Source organism: Bombus fervidus, chromosome 12 (genome assembly GCF_041682495.2).
Source record: "Bombus fervidus isolate BK054 chromosome 12, iyBomFerv1, whole genome shotgun sequence".
NCBI lineage: Eukaryota > Metazoa > Arthropoda > Insecta > Hymenoptera > Apidae > Bombus > Bombus fervidus.
In genome coordinates this window covers 3,114,914-3,139,666 of record NC_091528.1, presented here as the reverse complement: position 1 = coordinate 3,139,666, position 24,753 = coordinate 3,114,914, and the positions used below count along the sequence as shown (strand labels likewise).

Genomic DNA, 24,753 nt, shown 5'->3' with positions numbered 1-24,753 from the left:
CTGTGCTCTCTCGTCTCGTTCCTTTCTTTTCCTCGTGTCAAGTGCTTCGATCTTAAGTCCCCACCTCTCTCTTTCTCACTCTCTGCTAACTTCAGTTAGGGACAACCGAGCGTAGATAGTGACAATCGGATTACTGGAAGGCCGGTTTGGCAAGCTTTCCGATACGAAGTTAAGTAGACCTGGAGATGGAAATCTGGCGTTTATTACTATGGTGTTAGCCTTAATTAAAAAAAAAATATTAAATAATATAAAGAGAGAAATATTAGAAAATTAGAAATGCTAAAATTTTTAGTTCGTTAGAATTTCCAAACTTTTTCTTTTAAATCAAGTGTAATGTCAGTATTTTTTAATATTTACATACGCCTGTTATCACAGTAATTATATTATTATAAAGATTATTGGATTGAAATATACAATGGATGACATTTGATACAAAAAAGTGCCTAGTTATTCGACTAGTCTTGGTTTCAAACTGGTGTACATAATCAATAAATAAATTTCTTCTTCGGTCGACCATGTTCCTGGGCTTGCAAGCGACATTTCAATTTAGAGGTAACGTTTGTTTAGTATGCATTATCTCAATTATGCACAAGATTCGTTGCTCATTCTTAATTTCCTAGAAAATTCTATAGGTAAACTGAACGCGAATAGAAATGAATTTTCTCTTCTGACATACAGTAACGTCGTTTGAATTCTAGCAATTCGGTCATTTCCTCGACGCCACTGTAAATCGGTACTTCAGTTCCGTGAACATTGGTTATTCAATTCCATTCTTGTATATGCGCCTATGCAATTAGCGAATAATTTATTCCATACCACTGGACAACCAGTCTTGAAACATTTTCCTATTTAAAATTGTATGGAAATTTATGCAAAAATTGGCGTGGCTAATCTTCCATCAGAATAAAGTTCCAGCGCCTACGATATATCGACTTCTATGTGTCATTAAAAATAACTTTCACTTTGGCTTTCGGTTCGCGTTATTTCGTTTATTAGTTATGTATTCCTTTCAAACTACGTATTCCTCGGTTCCACGTTGCGTACACTGGTTCTACACGTTTCTGAAAGTACTCCCGATTCTTTAAAACAACTTGGTCGCGATCATTAGCGCTTTCAAACATACGTATAATCTTACTACATTCTATGATAGAAATTAATAAATTCCTCAATTCTCGAAGTCTTAACACATGTAGAACATAACGTGGAATACAGAATAGAAATACTACGTTATTTATAACCATATAACTTTCCCTTTTTTTTTTTTTTTTTAATAAATTGCTTTAATTTTAACAAACGTTACCACAGAACTGCAGTTATATTGTTAAAGTTTTAGAGAAATATGAATAAAATTATAAATTCTCGACATCGTGAAATAATCAAGCATTGGTCATGCTAATTCATTAATATTACGTGGTTGACAAATATGTCGAAAGAATATTATGCTTCGCCATATCTCGTCAAACAACTGCTCTTTCTCTGAGAGAATGTGCAAATTTTGCGCAATCCATGAATTACATAGAAAGGACCCGAAAGCATGAAGTTATGATTATGGTGATCACGTAGCTAGTAGCTCATATGGGAGCTCGTTGTTAAAGGAAATTCTACAAATTACAAGCATTTCGTGCTCTCCTTCTTCCTTTTCAAAAACTTTCTTTCTTTTGTTCTCGGTAACGACACTTTTGTTATATAACAAACACACTATCTGACATCTACTAATCACTACTATTACGTAAATTAAATTTACCAAGAATCTGAATTCGACGAAATAGAAGAAATTAATAAACGAAAAAATTCTCTGTGGAGAAAGGCGAATATTTTTTTGCATTTCTTAAACAATTGTATCACAAATAAGGAATAAAATGAAATTAATGTGTTTGTGTGCCGCGTTACCCACTTATGAAGCCGATGGAAATGTATCAGTGGGTCACTGGAGACAGAGTTTACTTCCACTGACCTCCATTTTCATTCCTCCTCCTCCACGAACTCTCCATTTCTTTTTATGGGAAATGGGACATCTTTAAAGTTACAAAGATTGACTCGAATATCAATCTCTGAAGAGAACAATATTACATTCGTATAATTCCGAACAATGATATATTTGCTCGCACATGATACGATAATTATTTAACTACTTACATATATGTATAATTGTCTTAAAATTATGATTCAGTTATTTTATACTTTCAATTTCTCAACCGCACAACAAGTGGTAGAATTTTACACATCAGAATCATCGCACAATTCTCGCTATTCTCTCTGATTAATTGTGGAGAAAAATAGATATCGTTCGTTCATAAGATATTTCCATCGTGGTTGATTTCTCTCATAAACTGGAAATTTAATGTTGATCTGGCCATTAAACACTGAAAAGGCGAATCGGTATAAGTGGTGAAAATCATGCAACTAGGTGTGATCGTAGTTCATCATCGCGTCAATTGCGGTTAACGCAGAGAAACTGGATTTTATAGCCACATTCTTTTTTCATTTAGCAAACTGCTTTCTATGCTAACGAGTCATCTATTGAAACTATCAATTAGAGTCACACGTTGAACTTTGTGAACGAATTAAGCCACTTCTGCCACGACTACTGCCCTCCCACGTTCCTTAAAAGACTTTCTTAATTTAATCAAAGAGAAAGAGAAAGGATAATCCGGCATAGAATTCGTTATTATCTATCTACTCAATGCCCTTCGTCGAGTATGAATTATGGCTGTCTGGTTGACACAATTTTCTATCTACCTAGGTTATAGGATATAGCGTTGCTGCGCTTGATTATTGCAAATGTTTCATCATCAAGGATTATCACGTTTAATTTTTTACACGTATGTAATAAGATCATGGCGAGACTATCAATTGCAAAAGCAATTAACAACGAAGAATGTAAATATTATGATAATTCAATTCATTTAAAAGTTGTCATATAACTAATTTTTATGGAAAATTTCATTCGAAAGGTCACTGTGAACGTTTTCATTTTTAAGTGGAAGGTGACCACACCTCTCGTATATAGAACAAACGAAAGTTTTGCCTCAGGCCGTATCAACAAATGACAAACGCGTTCTTTTCCTTATTTAATAACGTAACGAATTAGAATATAGATGCAACAATAGTTAAAAGATAAAAGGAAAGTAGGTCCGGAAAGTGGTTGAATCCAGGAAAAATTTAGTTTGGAATTATTTTCTATCATATTTTGTACAATTATCATATTTATTCTAAGTTCGTAATATTACATTAGACAACCACGATAAAATGGCACGATTATCGAAGCTCCGATCTAAGTGTGCAAAACAGATAATAAAAAGAAATTCTTATCGACGCAGAGAAACGATCGTTGATCCCTCAAGGATTTTTGTCGTAATATACCCTTAACTTCTAGTACAATAGTAACAAGCGGCAAATAAATAATAACTGCATCGGGAAGAAGCAAAAAGATAGTAAATAGAGATAGGAACGAGATGAACACAGAATCAAGGCAAGCTTAAGTAGTGCGCAAAGAATATTCAAAATTAACTTCCCTGTATTAAACAGGAAGCACGAAAACTCCAGAAAAGAAAGTGAACGAATTCAAGGAATACGTCAATTATGCAAATCGTGTTATCGATATCTAAAATATATATATATACAAATATAAATCGCCAATGACACAATTATAAAAAAAGAAAAAATTCGATCAAAGTAACAGGTCAACGACGATCAACAGAAATGATAATATCAATTGATTGGAAATATCTCTTCATCATTTTTTTGGAACCAATTTCTTACTTCGTCAGTTTGATTTTCACATTTTTCTTTCGTCATATTTAAATAAAATTTCTTTTCTGTAACTTTTTAAACTTTTTCCATATCTTCTTCTTTTTAAAGGTAATTCGTCGTTATTTACAAATTTAGAAGAGTAGGGCACGTTATATACAATAATTCGTCTTGAACATGGAATCGCACACACTATCGACTTCTTTCGGGCGATTCGAATCGGCGAGTGCAGCTTGACTTTCACTCTGGACAGTGTGCTTTCGCATCGCGGCACCTCGATCGCCTTGGATCTTTCTTCCTCCTTGTCTCCATTCTCGTTACCTCGGGAAAAGCATTCTCTTATACTCGTTTCACGTCTTTCAGTTTAAAAAGAAACTGAGCGTATACCGTTACTACGTTATAATTAAATGTTACCTCACATGCTCTGTATGCTTTGCCACATAACTTGAACGTTTAAACATTAAAACAATATCTTTAAACTTCGTGTTATTACTTTAGTGTGACTAATATTCTACAAATAATGCTGAAAGTGTGTACACTGATAATTGCAATCTACGATGCTCTATAAAATAATTGTTGTTGTATAAAACGTAATAGAAATCTAGAATTACATCAGAAGACTAATAAATATTTAAAGATTGTATAAAATTTAAACGTAGCAAATTAATCTAAGATTATATAAAAAATTTTACAAAATTCATAGAATTATCTTCTTTCAGTAACTTTTATAATAAGAACTCTCTGCGTTCAAATTTCCATCTCCAGTTTTTAAAAAATGAAGGTGTCACGAGAAGACCGCGGTATGCGAGATCCATAAGACCTCCCCAACAACAGTGAACCATCTAAACTAACAAGTTATTGTCTTGACAAGCGGGGCCCATGCTAGGCCAGTTGCAAGCACCCGCGCCATTGTCAAAGGTTAAATGCACGGGGCAGTTGAACGTGTGAAGCGTGAACTTCTTCTTCCACTCGTCCCAATGGCAGGCATAAAACTTGTTGCAGAAGTTAGGGTGTCTAAACAGACCTGGTCTGGCACAATTGGTAGCTCCATCGATAATCTCTTCCGATACACTATCCTCATACTCTCCAGAACGATCGATTGAACCAACGACAGAATCGTCAGTAGAACTATTGACAGAACCATCGATAGGACCAATGACAGAATGGTCCACAGTGGAAGCTAAACCTTTACCACCTCCAATCGAGTTGATAGAAGATCCAACGTTGCTCAGACTCTTTCCAGATCTGAAATTGGCAGTTAATCCATGACCTGAAAGGCCCGAAGTGCGACCTCCTACTCCCACGGAAGGAGTAACACTTGGTAAGTACGTGGACGATGGCTTTTCTTGAACTTGAATGCTTGTAGCTCCTAGAGCTTTCGAAAGTTCATTATAGATCTTAACTGGTTGTTTCGAAGACGATTCGTAGTTGGTCACTTGGTAATCTTGATCTTCGTAGGATCCTTCCTTCTCAAGATCTACATAAATCTCTGACTCGTCATAATTAGACAAGTCCACTTTGCCCTTTGACGAGTTGATCAACTTGGAGCCAGGACCTCTGAGATTAGCGAAAGGATCTCCTCTGCAGGTACACTCTGCTCCTAATTTTCCAAGGAGAAGAGGGTGCAGATCGCTCCACTTCACAATCACTTTGGGTTTACCTACAGCTGTAGACTTGGCAGTGGTCTGATACGTGATACCTGAAGATGGTTTCGAGTAGCCTCCGGAGTAAGTCGTCACTGTGAGAGGAGACTGTGTTCTAGGAACTGAGGATGGTGTCGATGAATCGTAACCTTGTTTGAACTTCGACTGGGACTGATAATAATCGACTCCTGCTGCGGATCCTGTTGTGTAAACGTCGTATTGGTTTGGAACATATTTCGTGGTGCCTCTGTTGTAATTTGTAACGAGCTTTCCGACTTCATCTCTGGGAATTGCTATGTTCGTAGGCGATCCTTTGTAGCCAGGACCTGATCCTATGCCCGATGGAGCAGTGGTGTACGATTTGACAGATGCTGGTGTGAATTCTTGTTGATAGGTGACACCAGGTAATGGGAATGGTTTTCTGTAAGTTACTCCAATGGCTGGCGAAATAGATTCGCCAGGTATATACTGAGTCTGAAATGGAAATATTTTTTTAGTAAATATTGATAATTAGTAATCAGTGATTTAGTATAATTATTATTAAAATCTCACCTGTGGTTTCGGTGACTCTGAGATTCCAGACGGTGTCACATGTTCAAACACGCTCTTCGAAGTTGTAAAGTATCCAGAACCAGATGAAGGAGTGGTAGGTCCATAATCATACTAAAAATTCCATCCGTAGAATTACAATAAATCATATAACAAGAGAATTACATTTTTATGTACGAAAATTGTAAAGAATCATACCTGTGGTTCTCCAGAAGGATACTTCGATGATATTTTAAATATAGTCGTTGGTGTCGTGCTAGAAACGTAACCTCGGTCTCCGAATATACCAGGTTGAGAAGTCTTTGTTCCAAAACTAAACTGAGGTCTGGTCTGAATGCCAAATTTATCTTGACTTATAGTTACAGGCAATGGCGTCGACGATATCACAGTCTGATATCCAGTATCGATCACTGGGTGAATAGTAGAAATTGTAACTGGAACTTTAGCCGCTTCAAAGACAGTCGTCTTGTAATTTTCCAATGGACCAGTGGTATAAAGCACAGGTGTTCCAGTTGGAGATGATGCACGCGTAAAGCCACTTGGTTTCTGATACGTATTCACAACTGCAGGTGAACTGGTGAATCCGGTCTCACCGAATTTTGGTGTATTATGCACTTCAACCTTCAAGAACGGCGTTGGAGTAGTTCCACTAAAGATGCCACTCTCTGTCGAAGAAATAGGCAAATTCTTCGTCACTCCTGTATCAAATGGAATGCTAGGTGTGGGATAGGAATATCCAGTGCCCTTCGAAGGTCCCTGACTGAAGCCTGGACCATAAGTTGAGAATGTTCCTGAATAAGTCTTGGCACTGCTCTTGGTAGATGATTTCGGGTATCCCGCCACGTTGCCTTCGAAAGCTTTGGCGCCAATATGGTCAGGATTAGGTGGGGGGCTAGTTTTTCCAGTGCTAATTACGTAACTACCACCAGCACCTAAAGTAGCAGTGGTAAAGCCTGTCTTGGTAGGTCCAGTCTTAGTGAAGCCACTAGATATCGATACACCGGGAATACCTTTGCTTCCTGGAATGAGAGTATCTGGCAAAGTATTGCCACCACTTGGTCTATAATCTGGAATATCATTTTCTGTGTATTTGGTGGTCACATCGCCATTGTTAAATCTAATGGTACCACGTCCTCCGTTGTCATGGTATTCGTTAGTTTTGTAGCCAGTGACATAAGTCGATGGTGTGGTTCCAATCTTAGTTCCAAATGAAGATCCTGGAGTAACAGCCCCTGGATGCGATGGAAAACCTGATCCAGTGACTGTTCCTGGCACAATAGATCCCCCAATAGACACTCCAGGAACTGTTTGTCCTGTAAGAATTATTCCAGGACTCGATTGACCCTTTATAATAGTTCCAGGTGAGGGTGTTCCAGTTACTACGACAGCAGGTGAAGGTGTTCCAGTTACTATGACACCAGGTGAAGGTGTTCCGTAAACTGTCGTTCCAGAACTGACTGAACCAGGGAATACCGTCTTGACTCCACCACTAATTACATAGCCAGGTGAACTTAGACCAGTCTTCGTATATCCTGGATGGCTTCCTCCACTTATTATGGTGCCTTGGTCAGAAGAACCTGTGAAGATTGCGCCAGGGGTAGCTCCATGGGTAATGAGCGTCCCTGGAGTGGAGCCTCCAGTGATGATCGATCCTTGAATACCGTGTCCTGTCACGATAGCACCTGTACCTGCCACTGTATAGCCACCAGCGGGTGTGACGCCTCCATGATACGTAACGCCTCCAATGGAAGGTACGTGGCTTCCAAAAGTAACATTCAAGCTTCCAGGGAATCCAGTCGTACCTTGGTAAACATTTGTTCCAGAAATAGTTCCATGGCTTGAAACATAGTCGTCTGTTACGAGGGTCTGACCACCTGATGGTTGAGAAGACCCATAACACAGGTTCGTGAGACAGGTTGGTTTCTCAGGTTTCTCCACGATAATAGGCCCAGCTATAAGTTAAATGAAAATAAATTATATACATATTTTAATTTCGTCCGAGTACAGATAAGATGGTTTTGTAGAATAAACTTACGAGTTTGTGAATATATACTGGTTACACCATGGTCTAATCCAGCTCCAGTTGTGCCAGAAGAAACATAAATTGGTGTTTGTGACTGTCCAGTACCAAATGTAATGGTTTGTCCAGGTATTGAAGATCCACCGTAACCTCCTGAGGTTCCTATATATCCTCCGATAGATCCTGCATGAGCACCAGCTTTCCCTGGTCCTGCATGTCCGCCAGCAGTAGATCCACCGTGAATACCACTTGGCCCTGCATAACCTCCAGTAGATCCCGCATGAGCACCAGTTGTTCCAGTTCCTGTATATCCGCCAGCAGTAGATCCCGCGTATCCTCCGCCAGTAGATCCACCATGAATACCACCTGGCCCTGCATATCCTCCAGTAGATCCCGCATGAGCACCAGTTGTTCCTGCTCCTGTATATCCGTCAGCAGTAGATCCCGCGTATCCTCCGCCAGTAGACCCACCATGAATACCACCTGGCCCTGCATATCCTCCAGTAGATCCCGCATGAGCACCAGTTGTTCCTGCTCCTGTATATCCGCCAGCAGTAGATCCCGCATATCCTCCGCCAGTAGATCCACCGTGAATACCACCTGGCCCTGCATAACCTCCAGTAGATCCCGCATGAGCACCAGTTGTTCCTGTTCCTATATATCCGCCAGCAGTAGATCCCGCGTATCCTCCTCCAGTAGATCCACCGTGGATACCACCTGGCCCTGCATAACCTCCAATAGATCCCGCATGAGCACCAGTTGTTCCTGTTCCTGTATATCCGCCAGCAGTAGATCCCGCGTATCCTCCGCCAGTAGATCCACCATGAATACCACCTGACCCTGCATATCCTCCAGTAGATCCCGCATGAGCGCCAGTTGTTCCTGCTCCTATATATCCGCCAGCAGTAGATCCCGCGTATCCTCCGCCAGTAGATCCACCATGAATACCACCTGACCCTGCATATCCTCCAGTAGTTCCCCCAGTTGCGCCTGAATATCCTCCACCACTAAACCCACTCTTTGTTCCTGGATACCCTCCACCAATAGATCCTCCCTTTGTTCCTGAATATCCTCCATCAGTAGATCCAGCAGCAGAATACGTGGATCCAGTATAGCCTGTACCAGTTGTTCCACTTTTCTCTGCTTGTTCAATAATTCCTGCACCAGTAAATCCAGTGTCAGTAGATACTTGACCCATACCAGTTCCTCCTGAATATCCTGTGCCAGTTGATCCTCCATAACCTGCTTTACCAGTCGATCCAGTATAGCTCGTGCCAGTTCCTGAATATCCATGACCAGATGTTTGAGTTGCTCCTGTGCCGGAGTACCCACTTCCAGTTGTTCCCGTAAATCCTTGTCCAGTATATGAAGTTCCATGGTCAGCTCCTGCTGCTCCAGCGTACTCGCCTCCAGTTGTTTCAGAATGTCCACCAGATCCTTGACCGCTATATGTGGACCCATGACCAACTCCCGCAGCTCCAGAATATCCGCTTACAGTTGTTCCAGAATGTCCACCAAATCCTTGGCCAGTATATTTAGTGCCATAACCAGCACCTCCTGTTCCAGAGTATCCACTTCCAGTGGTTCCAGAATAACCACCAGAACCTTGACCACTAAATGTGGTTCCATGACCAGCTCCTGCTGTTCCAGAATATCCGCTTGCAGTTGTTCCAGAATGTCCACCAAATCCTTGGCCAGTATATTTAGTGCCATAACCAGCACCTCCTGTTCCAGAGTATCCACTTCCAGTGGTTCCAGAGTAACCACCAGAACCCTGACCAATATGTGTGGTTCTATGACCAGCTACTCCTGCTCCGGAGTAACCATCAGCTTCTTGACCAGTATATGATATTCCATGACTAGCTCCTGCTGCTCCAGAATATCCACTTCCAGTTGTTCCAGAGTATCCACCAGACCCTTGATCACTATATGTGGTTCCATGGCCAGCTCCTACTGTTCCAGAATATCCGCTTACAGTTGTTCCAGAATGTCCACCAAATCCTTGGCCAGTATATTTAGTGCCATAACCAGCACCTCCTGTTCCAGAGTGTCCACTTCCAGTGGTTCCAGAGTAACCATCAGAACCTTGACCATTATATGTGGTTCCATGACCAGCTCCCGTTGCTCCGGAATATCCGCTTCCAGTTCTTCCAGAATAACCACCAGTTCCTTGACCATCATATGAAGTTCCATGACCAGCTACACCTGATCCAGTGTATCCTGCTCCTTGTCCACTTCCACTGTATCCCTTTCCTTTCCCACTTCCAGTATATTCTGTTCCGTGTCCAAACGACGATCCATGACCAGCTTCAGCTGCTCCAGAAAATCCTGATCCAGTAGCAACAGTGTACCCTCCTCCTCCTGATGTTCCCGTGTAACCATGAGGTAATGCTCCTGTATAGTATCCACCAGTACCTGCAGTAGTTCCAGTGCCATAATACCCTCCGTCATATTCAGATCTTGTATAACCAGTACCAGAGTAGCCTGCTACCAACCAAGGCCACTCGCAAATTAATTTTTGCTCGTCGAAGATCAGACCGAACGGGCAACGAAATTCGTAAGCCATTATTTCAGGACCTCCTGTTATCAGAATTTTTAATTAATGAAACGTCTCGAACAGAATTGAAGAATTATTCAACGCAAGATATAAACCTAGGTCGATGCAGGCGAAGAACCAACGGGGATTTTGGGGATCCGCATAGTAGCCAGATTTGGAAGGACACTCGAACCTTATTCGAGTTACTGGCGCAATTTCGCTACTTCCAGGACATGGCGATCCCTCAGGCATGGAGCCTGGCCAAACACAAACTTCTGTACGCTCGTCGAATGATAAACCTGCTGGACAGTCGAACTCGAATACGGAGTAATCTTCCACTTCTTGGTTGAATTTAACACATCGATAGAATCTATAGGGACAAGTAGGACATTTCCATTATAACAAGAAGCGAAATAATATTCGAGTAATGATTAATTCGCTGCGGATAGTGATGTACCTGTTACAACTTTTAGGATGGACAAAGTATCCTTGTCTAGAGCAAGTAAATTCGGTTTGCGTGTTTTCTCGAACAACTCTGATGTGTCCTTCGGTGTCTACTACGCGAACAACTCGAAAATCGGATGACTTGACTTTAGTCGAGTACTCAAGCTCTTTTTGCTGAAATTAAAAATTATTTAACAATTAATCGAACACTTTATAACATTTGTACTAATAAAGAAACGAAGTACTGATACTTAATTGTATACTATTAATAAAGCGTACAAAAATAACAATTTACTTCTATTAATTTTTAAATTTGATCTAAACTGAAATTAATTTAAACAACGTTGAAATTAACTGAATATTGCCATCTACTGGTACATAGTCTGTGATCTGAGCTTTCACCAAAAGGTGGCGTACTAATGAACATTCTGATTCTTCAGCCAATAAACATTAACTAACATCATGAAATGTAATATAATATATAGCATAATTATTATAAATATATTTATTTACATGTAGATCATCTTCCAAAGCGTTCAAAACAGCGGCTCTCGATTTCCTCTTGAAATTCGAGAACGATCGATGAACCTCGTATGTAAGAGGCATCCCGCAATTAGTTTTAAAGTCATTCTCTACGTCATGCACAGCCAATCCAGGAAGATCTCGAAGCAGTACATACTTTCCCTTAAAAAAGAAAAAGAACAATTCGTCGCAAAGCCATCTATCAAAATGCTCAAAACCAAAACTCAATAATAAAAGTGAAAAGTCCCTACTTTTATAGATAGAGATATTCTATCTTCGAAAGCAATCCACATTTTATCTTTGAAAGCATAAGGAGCAGTAAGGTCTTCGTCCCTTTCCACCGTCCATTCTCCGTTGTTCATCAAATCGCATAACTGAAAAAATAGCCGATAAGTTTAATCGTATGCAATGATTATAATCTCCATACGTTCTATTTATCAGTCAAGCGTTAGTAAAATATGTTCGCAACAATCATTGATGTCACACCTGTTTCTGATCAATGGTAACCGGTTGCATCTCCTCAGTTGGCGCCCTTGGGGCATTATCGTCCTGATCCTTTAGCGTAAACTTGTACGCAGTGGCTGGTACTGACACCAGAATTTTTCTCTTAGGCGCGCCCAAACCGCTGATTAAGTCGATCAAACTGTCGGCGTTAAACATGTCGAAGAGACCCATCAATCTTGACGGATGAAAAGTGTGATTGGCCTCGTCATCTTCGACCAAGTAGTGCGTCGGAACCGTAAATAGATCCACATATCTGTCAGCGAAAAACATCTCATCGTCATTTGCATCAATATGTTTACGGATGTAAAAGAAAAAAAAGCAAAAAGGAAAAATTAGATAAATAATCGCCATTCGATTTATTAAATTCTATGAATCATATTCGTGTTTCGAAACAATGTAATTATTCCATAGAACGTGCTGCTTATCTCATAAGCTGATTATAATTGCCTCAAAGTGTCGACTAGAGAACACATTGAGAGCGATCTCATTTATATTTCAAGAACCGCTTCGAATACTCTCAAGTCATCCATATTCAATGAAACATCCTGTGTATTATATGCGAACTATGGGCATGGTTTGTCTAGCATTTATGTACTCGCTTACTTATTTAAGTCTGTAATTTGAATATTTTGTCATAGTTCTATGAATAAATCGGTCGATCCTTTTTCTTTTTGCACTTTTCTAAGGAATATTGTTTTAAATACAGATATGTGTGCGAAGCTCTACCCTTAAACTCTCAAAGTTCTATTATTACTTCGCGAGAGATACGAAAAGAAATTATACGAGTTAAAGATTACAGAGAAATGATTACCATAGAGCCTATAAAAAATCAAAGAAAGCATTTGCTTGATACTTTTCAAAACAGAAAGGACTTTTCGTCTCAGAATCTAGTTAGCAATAAAACGCGTACAAAAGAGCGGATCATTTCGCGCAATGACGTCCCCACTGTGTCACGATCTTTTCAACGCGGATGACTTTCGTCGTCGTTTCGATCTCATTCGCATTCACGGTTGTCTCGTTCCTTGCACCTGATCCCTTATCCATATTCAATGAAAAAATACCGAACGGTACGATGACTGTCTGACGGCTATTCCGTTAATTGCAAGGCGCGTGAAAATCCGCGGACAATCGTACGATCAAGTGGTGCATCGACTCGTCGCTGCATTCCTAACAACCTATCCAGCCGGCAACTGGCACAAGGTTAGGCAGATACACCGAACATGGATGAGTAGTTTTTACTAAATCCGTTTTCACTTAACTTGTCGGTCAATAATTCATGAACTTAAATGTACCCGGTACATGATTCGTAGAATGTGTCTAGCTCAGGTCTGGTCTAGGCGTGTACAGAGATTTTGTGACGCGTTTTGACGCACAAAAGGTAGTGATTGTGACAGAAGATCAGAAGATATGGAAAGTCGAAGAGTGTCGTAGTATTTAATTATAGAAAAGTAGCGAATAGCGATTACATCTTTAAACATATTTATTGCCGTAATGAGATCTTTTTCTGATGGATGATCGCTATAACGTTTTATGAAACATTTTATGCACACAGGTAATATGTTGATTATTTATATACGAATTTACTTGTGTAAAAGAAAGAGTATCGAAATTATTAAAATTCGTGAAAGGGAAACTAATCTTGAAAAAGGTCGATTCTTGTTTGGTTCTAGCAAACCATAATTTAATGCGAAGTATTAAGTATCTACTACTCTTAGAAATATTTTTTAATGTTAGATAGATTGATTAAACGAAATAGAGAAGTTCTCACTTGGTCAGTTCTTTCAGATCGAATTGTTTAGCCAATTCCTCTGATTTTGTGGGTAGAACCAGGAATATTCTCTTATCGTATGATTTTCTCACCAATTCGTCTTTCAAACCCTTTACAAAGTGAACCAAACGTTCCTTTGATCCTGCAGTCATGTTTAACTCGACTCCATCAACCTGTGAAAATCGATCAAAATTCTTTAGAGAGAGAACTGCAGAATATCGTTAAACTGACAGATAGTATGGATAAATAATTGCCTCTTTCAAAACTCCGATCAAACGAGCGGTGATCTCTTGACGAACTGTACCGGAAGTGCTTAGTGTTTTTCCAGGGTCGTCCACGGAAACCACGAACTGAAGTGTTGGAATAATTTTCTTCAACGACTTCTGAAAGTCTTCGAATCCTGAAAAATACGTAAAATGCATAGATGATTGCAATGAAAAAAAAAAGAGAGAAAAGAATAAAAGGTATGACGACAAATTTTTAACATAACAAGTAACATTATTTGTAACTTTTTTTACATTTCTATCGATCTTTGTTTCTTTACAATTCTACTGCCACGTCGTCTTCTTATGTTCCTTGAATTTCGCAGTTCACATTTCCTAAGGTATACTTTCATAAAACTGGCTTGGTTGTAAGGCAGATTTTGCGATAGTAACGCTTACAAATAAAAAGAACTGCCCGTAAGAAGTTCCGCCTTCCTTTCCATGTGATTGTTGATTTCGTCGCACAATCAGCTCGACACGATGCTGTTAGGTGAAACGAAATCTTTGTCTCCATAATATAGTTAATCACGAACTTTCACGTATTTTTGTAATTGGCCGTGACAGTAAAAATTACTTCCTATTACCCGGTCCCTTGTAAAGGCATAGCATCCTTATAGTTAAAATTTTCTATCATTCTTCGATATGTCTCGTTTATCAATACTTCGTATATACCTTCAAACATTATGTACAATAAATATTTAAAAAACGAATTACATTCAGGAATGATGTTAATAGAGAGAAATTACCAAAGTACGTCGCGTAATTATTGGCGACATATGTCATTAAAATTATATAATTTTAATTACCTTTTCATTTTTTCTTTGAAATTACGTATAAAAAGGAGGACATGGAAACTGGTTTAGTCGAAATTTGGTAATACGTAAGCAAATCAATTACAAGTTCGATGATGGATTCCTTTTAGTAATTTTTACAACATGTAATTATACTCGCATAACAGGTTACGTCGTATGAAACGCGATAATTGTATCGATACACGAACATTGTATCATAATTATGTTATTCATTCTTACAAACGAGTGAAAGCGTTGAATTAAAAAAAGATTCGCAAATGTCCTATTATTCTTTGGAATATTTATCAGACAAGAAAGAGACTAGATGTTAAAAAAACAAGATTGGACGCTGACACGCAAAATAAGATTCAGCAGCGCGCGAGGGAAAGTGATATTTGTTACATCTGGATCATCTATAAGAACCACTTTCAACGCCACCGTCCTCGCGTTTCATTAGCCACACCCATGCACGAATTTGGTATGGACATGCGATGTTTTTCGAAACTTATCCAAACACATATAGCAAGAACAGTCTTTTTTTTTTGCATGGCGACACGACTCTATATTCATAGTCGGTGAAAGCAATTCAATTTTTCTACGAATGTATAATGTTAAGAAAAAAACAAAACAGTCTTGAAACATTGACCTTACGTTTTAAAATCTGTTAATTCTTGTAAATTCAGCACTTTTGCTCCTCTCGGTGTACCCATGAAATTCTTGATCCTTATTTTTTAACACCCTGTATCGACAAAAAGTCAATCCTTCGGCGTCTAAAAATATTGTCACGAAACACGCAATCGTACCAATTAGCACACTGGCCGAAGACAAAACGAAGAAACGAAGTTTCACATTGAACCCGTTCCAATTCGTTGCTGCCATTCGAATTTAATTGAAACTGGCTCCGTCGTTATCAAAAAGATATTTTTTTCCACGAAACGAGGCGGGTCGGCCGCAACCATTCATGGCAAGGGTACACCGACCAGAGAAAAAGAAGGATCAGCACGCAGCTCGTTTTCGCGCGATTATGTCACAAACGTGAGATTCGTGTAGACACTTCTGTCCTCGTCTCTCTTTCTCACGTCTCGAACTTTTTGTTCCTTTTTGCGTTTCTTTCAGTTTTTTCCTCTCTTTTCTCCCCCTTTTTCGCTTTATTTTTCTTTTTTTTCCTTTTACACATCTCGTTCTCGATCCTGTGATCCGCGGTCTGCCCGACGGATATCGAATTTCACGCGTGACATACCGTCGTCAGCCGACCACCGCTCTGTTATGCATAACAAATTGATTTTGGTGAAATTTCGAAACCAGCCTCTTTCCTTTTTTCTTCTTCTTCTTTCACCGGGGCGTTTTTCGTGTTGCGCAACAGATCGTGCTTTAACGGTGTTTCGCACGCCGTCCGATTTTTGCGAGTTTAACGGTTGCAAAAAGTTGGCGAGATTTATGGGGACAAACAACGCTGTTGCAACCACTTAATAACAATGGCATTGACTTCATTACGCGTGCCAATCGAAAAGTCGAACTGAATATGGATAAATATCCGAAAGGAAAAAGAAAATTCATGCCGATGTATTTCTTCATGGCATAACATACTATGTATGAAATGTATGAAATGAAATGTTGAATATAGCCACGTGACATGTTTGCTGATAAAATTCCAGAATTAATAGGGAAATTAATTGCGAAAAAATGTAAATTATTCAACGATGATCGAGGGGTACGAAGATACAAGATATATCGCTGTTCAAAAGTATTACGGTGTTTTTGCTTAACTATAATAAATATTACTAAATTTTACATATTTCATTCGTATCACTTTAGAGGAAATATGCGAGAAATAATTCAATAAATATTTTACCTTTCATATGAAATAAAAATTATACTGGATAATTGCACTGAAAATTTGAAGTATCCTCATGCTTTTGAACACAGGTGTACGTAAAAGTGAAAATACTTTTACAAGAAGTCGAGAGATTTAATTGAAAGTCTCGAGCATCGTTAATTATATGATTGATAAGCAATCGATTAAATGCTGCAACTATTTCGACACCTTTGTTAAGTAAGTAAATGTCCCTGGAAAACAGTAGAAGATCGAAGTGACAAGCTTGTTGAGATTATGCAATGTAATCGTTTCGTTGCGATTCTGTTGATCCAAAGGTGCGAATTAATTGGCATATTAGAACCTTCGAGATTTAACTTTTGTCACGAATAAAAGGGTGTAAAATGTGTGATACTCGTCGAGGATTAACATCGTTTATTCACGCTTGAATATTCATCGAGCATTGTCTCGTATGAATATTTTAGCGACGCGATGTCCCGTGTCAAACACGTTTCTGCTTCGATTTTATATATTCTGGATGCACTTCCGACACAAAGCAAATTTTCCTTTCTAGATTCTTTTGCCCATGCGGTTCAAGGGAAGTCTTTGACTTTGTTTTCTTTGCGATTAGAATTTCCTTTCGATTTTAACACGTCTATCTTTGACATTAATTTATTAAATCTTGAGTACATAAATTTGGCATATGAATTTCTGATTTTCTTTTTTAACTATGACAAGTCTTAATTAAAATACGTTCATTTTCATAATTCATATTCGATATCATAAATATCACGAACATTGTTTCCAAATATTCAGCGATCACTACGGTTATTGATAAAATCTGTAGTAGCCGACTGCGAAGAGCCAATGAACTCGTATTAAAACGATGACAAGCGATCGTTAATCGTGATAATAAAGATGGCAAGATCCACCAAAAATAGCCGACGCGAACACGTATAATTATGCAACTATTCTCTTCTAAAATCTCAAATAACAAGAAGAGATATGATGACCGTCAATTATATAACAATGTAAATCATTCTTATTCCGTATCGTCGAATAATCAAACTAATATATGTTAATTGGTCATCCTGATTGAAAAATGAAGAATTTCATTGAAACGAGTAAGATTCATAGAAGGATCATTATTATAAATTACGCATCTACACAAGTTTTGATGACGGAAACCGAGAGTTGATTTCTCAATGCTGACGATATCACTAGACGTAAGAATATACCGCCCGTTGTGGTTGGATTTCGATATCCTGTTGCAAGTGCAAGGATACAGCTATATTTATATGGATGGTATGCATTTACGCAATCGCAGAACGTATAATCATATGAATTATGCACCGTTAAACTCTTGATACACGTATTTATCGATAAACATTTAATCTGAAAAATACGTTAAAAAATTATTACTCACTGTTTCGACATGACATTAAGAGGAATCTTATTTCCACTCACGGCACTTTTATTAAGACTACCTCGGTTTCCTTTCTAGAAAGTTTTTCCTACCTTCGACAGAATCTTCCAAGTTAAACCACTTAAGGATTGTAATTACCTTCGACGTTGCGGTCTTTCCATACGATTGGAATAAATGTTTAAAATAACACGTATTCTTTAATTAATAAATTTCTAATTCATCGTATGCACATTCTATCTTATTACATTTATCAATTTGCATTATGATTTACGATTAAAACTAATCAATTCGAAAAATCTTAATCGTTTGAAATTTTTAAAACATCTATTTCCAAGAATGTTCCTTTCCGGATATAGTACGTTACTACGATGTCTTCTTCACGTTTTGTTTTGTTCATATCGACAAAGAAATCGTCTGACATAATCGTCTAGCTTCGATCGTCGCGATTATCGCAAATCAAGGGATGTCTTTCAAACGGCCGTGATTTTACGTTAAAATTAACGCATTAGTTTGAAACTGCATACGATTATCGACAATCATATCGCTAATGAAATATGTCTGGGACTTACCAGAAACCGAGAGATTTCGCACGTCGTAGCCTTGTTGTACCAAAGAGGTGCATTTGCACACAGCCTCTGTTAGCTGATCGACGTCGGAAACGAAAGTGTAGCATACTACTTCTCTGCCTGGTGATAGCTTTTGCTTCGGGCATTCTGAAATTGATTAAAAAGTTAATTAAGCATCTATTCTAACAATTATTCAATCACACAAAGGTTATTGATAAGAAATAAATAGCGCAATAAAAAAAAAAAAAAAAAAATAAGTGAAGAGACTATGTTCTTTTCTGATTTATGTAAATTATTTTGAAGCAATATAATTTTTCTGAGCCTCGATATTGCTACTAAATTTAATTAATGAATGCAGTGTCAAAAATATAATGGTTTGATCATTTATATAACGCTAATATATAATAAACCTATATTATTAATGGATATAAATTATCCGTGTTGGATCATTATGAGACAAACTATAAAATTATACTAATAAAGTATCAACGAGCTTATCTGTTAATATCATGTTTGCAATTCCATTAACGAACGTGCTCGAGGTGACTTACATTGTAAAGAAGATGAACTAGAATTAACGGAATCGAGCCGTAATTTTCCGTGACCCTGTATAGGAAAATATAAACGAGCCAAAAATTAGTAGCTTCGAGAGATGCGTTTGTTATGTGTATTGATTGGACGTTGCCGTTGACATCATCCTTCGCGTACACTATGCAACCGTTGCTATAATAGTCGTTTACATAGCCGTGCAGCCTTGCGACTCGTCGACGAGAAAAAGAAGAATCATGCAAAGGATGCTCCGCACGAGAAAACAACTCGCGGATTAGCTAGCGACATTTACTATTAATAAATTTTGCAGTTAATGTCGGGTTTGTTATAGCGACTACGAGGAAAGCATTCTCACGATGAAGAAGGATAGAAAAGTGTCGACCACCTAAACTTGGTACACACTTTAGGTTTTATAAATGGAGAATATAAACGGAGGCAAATCTTTATTTTACGATTATTTCACGATACAAAATGTTATAAATTTTTATTTCGTAATTCCACGAATTGGAAATCTTTATTTTGCGGTATTTAGCGTTGCAAATTTATATTTCATACGAAGCATTAGGAATGCTGCAAAAAATTTTTGTCTCACGATTCCAAGGATTGCAAAATTTTATTTTGTTTCTATATATATATCCACAATATAGCTATTTCTAATTTATTATATTATCGCACGAAACAAAGATCTAATCGATCAATGTCAGTGAAAAGTCAGAGATTATATTAGACTGCCTAACAAAATTCGCCAATTCGATAGGATGGTGATCGGACGGAGAAAGTACGGTGGATCGGACGGTGGATCGTTTTTATTTTCTCAAATCGCGTGATCGTCGACTACGTTCGAAAACGAAAGTATGTTTACCGATTGTCTGAAAGATAGGGTAACGTATGCACCGCCCATCAGAGGAATCTGTTCCTCGGAGTTTCTTGCACGTGCTACGAGTGAAGATCGACCGGATTTAACAGCGTAAATGGTGTACCGTCCTTGTACGGATCGTTGCTCCAGTTGTGAATGGCGCAATCTAACCTTAGAGGACAACGCGTTCCCGATATATCAAACGATCGCGAAATCGCGTGAAATAAGAAGAAGATCAGGGAGCAACGATAGACGTCGCACAATCATTGTAGGTACTTACATGGCGCTCGGTTTAATTAACGAGAAAATTAATGGTAACTCGCCTCGTTTTGCAGGTGTTAGAGACGAAGAAATGCCCTGAACATGATCGTTCGACATAACCTTGGTGTCTTAGTACGATTCGTTTAATTACTTTAAATGTTCGTAATTAAGTGATGCTATTAGTGTTTTGGTAGTGTATACTTGGAATTTATGAATTTATTGGAAAACAAAAAAAAGAAAAAAGGAAAGAATAGGAATGAGAATTAGATGAGAATAGGTTGAAATGTAAAGACACGGGAAACGAATCTAGTTGTGGAATATCGGGACTACGGAAATGCATTTGGAATGTGCAGAGCAATTAATTTTGTGAGCAGACAATTTGTAAGTAATTGCTGCAAATTTTAATGAATAACGTGAATAGCACGAAATACGTGTTATCTACGTAAAATAGAGTGCATTTCAGTTACACTTCTTTATGTGCTCTCCACTCATCGCTCTCATTCATAATCACGGACTGCGTCTTGAAAGGAGCACATCAGACACATACTTCTTTCTTTAGACTAAATTAACTAGTACAAGATAAAGGATGAATTTAGTAAGAAATGAGTGAAAGATCAATCTATGTTATGATATGTTTCATTCATTAATTTTAAGTTGAAATATAGCTATACTCATTCAAGTATAATTGCTCGTAGATTTTTCAGTACTATCTGTTCTCGTAGCATTTAAACAAGTTACGATCCATACATTAATAACAGATTAATATAGGACTGCCGAAAATACCGATTTCTTTACTTGGCTCACTAATCAAACAGATGGACGCATTTTACTTATGTTTCCATAATCATCGAACATTTTCGTACGAAAGAAATAACATGACACAAAGAAATTACAAATTTTTAAATCAATAAGCCAACCAGTATCTATTCTAGAAATTTCTAAAAACACCCTTTGAATTTACACGTATGAGCCACACAAAAATCAAACTAATCAACTGCATGGACATTAAGCTTTTTATTTCTAAAGAACTAAACACGAATGACATATCCTGCTATTAAAATTAAAAAACTTAGAAAAAGGTAGATCGGTCTGATTTCTAAGTGCCTCGTGTATATCCAGCAACCCCTGTGAATTCCCCAAAAAACATAACATGAAATCAAACTTACGCAAGCCACAAGCAAGACCCAGCAGCCCAATGAGGACCGCCAAGCACGTCCTGTTGATCATCCCGTTGACTTTCCAGTCCTCTGTTGCGTTCAGTGTCGTCCGAGATCTGTTAGATCCGGTCCGCGACTGTAATCCAAACGATCGATGCTCGAGCCCCAAGATCGTCGCTCATCGAGGGGAAGGAGCCGATGAAGATGTTTCCCGCGTTAGAGTCAACAGCAGCGACAACAAAATAGCGTCTACGAGGTGTTGCGTTGTTCGTAGCCAAGGAAAGCCTCTCTCTTTCCGTCTTTCGTCCGGTTGACGTCCGAGGTGGGGGATCAAAGGAAGCTCGAAGGATCCTTCGAGTTCGAGAGCGCGTTTCGCACTGAACCTTCGGAGGATTCGTGCTCTCTTAGTAAACCCTACCGATCGGATAGAAGCGCGGCCGAGGAACAAATACCGAGGGAGATGGAGCCGCAGGGATATAGTGATCGAGGGGGAGACGAGAGATCGGTTAACACCGAACCGCCGGATTACCGGATGCCGGGTGGGGTGACGCGGACTGGCCCAGATCGGAACACTTTCCGTGTTACACGTACGCTACTGCCCAACGGTTTGAATTTCACTGCCTTTTCGTGTCCTATATATATATATCAAAAATGAGGAACTCGCAAGTCAAACTGATCAACTTTAGGTTTCGTTCACTTCTTAATTTCTCTATAGTACCAAATTATGAAAAAGAGATAGTAATTTGTGTGTATTTAAAGAGCGAACACAAGTCACAAATTTGTCAGGAAAAATAAAAACTATTTAGAAATTTACAAAAATTATTTACTAAACGCATAACGCTGATAAAACGAATAGACAGTAGGGAACAATTATTTTTCTTATTTTCCTTTCTTAAATCCTGAAATCTCCCTTTGACGGTTTTATCCTTCTAATATATAATTCGAAATAATCGAGTTCCGACATTTTTGAAATACATGTGCGTATTGTAAAAACCGCAGAAGTTGTTGAGATCTAATGGCAAAAGTCAGTAGAATATAATACTCTGGCAATAATAATTTACTGCCTTTAAGCATGATATGTTAAGTATAGTAGGATACGAAAGTTTATGTCAACGTGTCACAAATTGATCATTAAATTAGTTGGACTATAAAAGTAGAATGTTGTACAACTATGAGAAAAAAATTTGGGATTGCTTAATCATCTTATTTTAATCTAAAGACTAGGAGTTAATAATTGTTAATAATGTAAGGCTTAAAGATCACGGATATATGCATATGTAATTTGCAAGTTTTCAAATGGCACCGCAGAGGGTTCAAGAAAAAAGTTAACTTAGCTCTTTCGTTATTACTGACATATACGTTGCTCAGTGTCAATTGTCTTGATGCAATCCAGTAAATAACTAATGCTTTCATGCCTTCACGCTTAAAAGGAGAATATTATACTATGATGATAGCTACTGGATGTTATTGCTTCTTCGTTTATGATACTTAGTTACTCTAAATAATAGCTGATAGCAAAGCTGGGTCACGTATTTCTCTCATGAAAAAATGTATTATTTCGTAAGAGAGAAAATCACATTTTAATTTCAAACGTAAAAATAGGTACGCTGAGCTACGTAATGACGAATCACTGTCAAAGATGAACCACTTCTGATCCTTCGATCGATCCTTCTCTCTATTTGATTGTAGATCGACACACATACAACCTATTCCGTGTCAGTGGATCAAGGTGAATGCATAGCAAGCTTCGAATGTTTTTCGATAGACGAACTTCGAGACTTCGTCTGGAGAATTTTTCGCGGATACGCTGAGTTTGTTGACAATAGTGATTGGAGCACTTAGAGAGGATACGATGGGTTTTTCGATTACTTCGTAAGGTGTTATTTTTAGCAATGCTTCTTGCTTGTGTGGGCGAATCAAAGCAACGTGATTGCGTAAGATATACACGAAAAGATGCACTATAAGCGTCCATAAATGTATATAGTAGGAGATTTCGTTGAATATATGGAGATGGGACCTGTTCTTTGATCTAGCAAACCGGTAGGTGACTAAATTTCGGGATTTCGGCGAGTTTTAAATAACAAAGGAAAGATTCAACGATTTTTATGCAAATTTTGACGGTACTGCGTTGGCCTTGCTTGAATGTTACAATGGGCTACCGCCATGTGAAACCTGGATGTACAAACGTATCAGATTTCGACTAGCCCTTTCCAAGGCAACTTTTTTGTCCCAAAAATATCATTTTATACCAAGCACACACGATTCGATCTTGCCTTTGTGCTCAAACAAAATTGCTTCGTCTGAAAAACTTGTTAAATTTAATAGAAAAATTATATATATGTGCTAGTGCCATTTAAAAATAAGAAATTGCATCACTTTTCACGATGACTACAGATCGAATCAATTTTTCTCCAGTAATTCTCCTACTATTGTTAACGATTTACACCATGCTGCGTAAGATTAGTGCCTTATTAAACGACCGAGTTAGGATAAGCAGGACTCCGCTTCTGCAATCGAACTGCCAAGCGCTTTTAACACTTTCGTCGACACGCTGTTTACACTGTCATTCGTTAGGCTGTCATCTCAGGGATGATCCTCCTGCTGTAATCTGGGACAGCCTGAGCATCCTTACAGAATCTTTTTTGACCTTTCGAAAGATAGTTGCAACGAGTACGATGCTGCCGTGCACGATGAAACATCGTATTTCTTTCGCGAGAGGACGAGAAAGGGACGAGGAAACGCGTTCTTGTGACGGTGAGTCAACGCGCCGCCTGCAAAGTTTTATTTCACGCTTCGCGATCTGGATTATTTTCAGAGGAAAAAACATGTCCTTTGTACCTGATTCACAGCTGACCAGAAGCACGCTTCACGACAGCTTCGCTCCAACTGTACTTGGAGCATTTCGAATCATCCTTCTCATAATGCTGTACGTGTTAACCGGTCTATCCGGTATCCAGCATCTACGTTATCGTTTGTACAAACTGAGTCTGTACTCAGTTGTCCGGTGGATTAATCAGCGACGTATGCTAATCGACAATGATCAGCGTTGCACGTACCTATGTTACGTCATCGAAAGTTTCGCGTATTACTTTGCGTTGAAAGGTATTACGAATTAACGCGCGTCACATTCACTGCGCCTTCTCCAGCTCATGATTGACCGTTGTTAATAACAAATCGCTGGTTTTTACATTGGATGATTGATTCCAAAATAGATACATTTGCGTATGTTATATTATGTATACTTCATTCTTACTACTTCTTTACTCGTAAAGCTTGGAATTTTTTTATATGTTCTCATGGTTTGAGCGGGTTTTTTTTATAGTTTGTTAGAAAAT

At 38.4% G+C, this 24,753-nt stretch overlaps 1 protein-coding gene across 4 annotated transcripts; it reads right to left on the bottom strand.

The window, feature by feature from the left end:
* Positions 1 to 3,188: 3,188 nt before the first annotated feature.
* LOC139992822 (uncharacterized) lies at positions 3,189 to 24,385 on the bottom strand. 4 transcript variants are annotated; one of them, XM_072014037.1, is made up of 15 exons: positions 24,257 to 24,385; positions 21,428 to 21,801; positions 18,599 to 18,742; positions 13,991 to 14,136; positions 13,737 to 13,909; positions 11,951 to 12,221; positions 11,716 to 11,838; positions 11,456 to 11,626; positions 10,956 to 11,116; positions 10,615 to 10,868; positions 8,227 to 10,542; positions 7,978 to 8,133; positions 6,141 to 7,894; positions 5,946 to 6,056; positions 3,189 to 5,867 (listed from the first exon to the last, which is right to left on the bottom strand). In XM_072014037.1, exons 2-15 carry the CDS (start codon positions 21,486 to 21,488, stop codon positions 4,593 to 4,595), a joined length of 7,116 nt encoding a protein of 2,371 aa, XP_071870138.1. In that variant the 5' UTR covers positions 21,489 to 21,801; positions 24,257 to 24,385; the 3' UTR covers positions 3,189 to 4,592. The 4 variants fall into 4 exon arrangements, with proteins under 4 accessions (XP_071870138.1, XP_071870139.1, XP_071870136.1 ...); XM_072014038.1 differs by having other exon boundaries at positions 8,578 to 10,542; XM_072014035.1 differs by having other exon boundaries at positions 7,978 to 10,542.
* Positions 24,386 to 24,753: the final 368 nt, after the last annotated feature.

Bases quoted from the DNA above. Each gene is read 5' to 3' on its own strand.
- LOC139992822 (XM_072014035.1), bottom strand. From the start codon at position 21,488: ATGATCAACAGGACGTGCTTGGCGGTCCTCATTGGGCTGCTGGGTCTT. The intron at 11,839-11,950 runs GTGTGACATCAA...CTATTTTTTCAG, and splicing joins TTACCATTGATCAGAAACAG to TTATGCGATTTGATGAACAA. The intron at 6,057-6,140 runs GTATGATTCTTT...TGGAATTTTTAG, and splicing joins ATCCTTCTGGAGAACCACAG to TATGATTATGGACCTACCAC.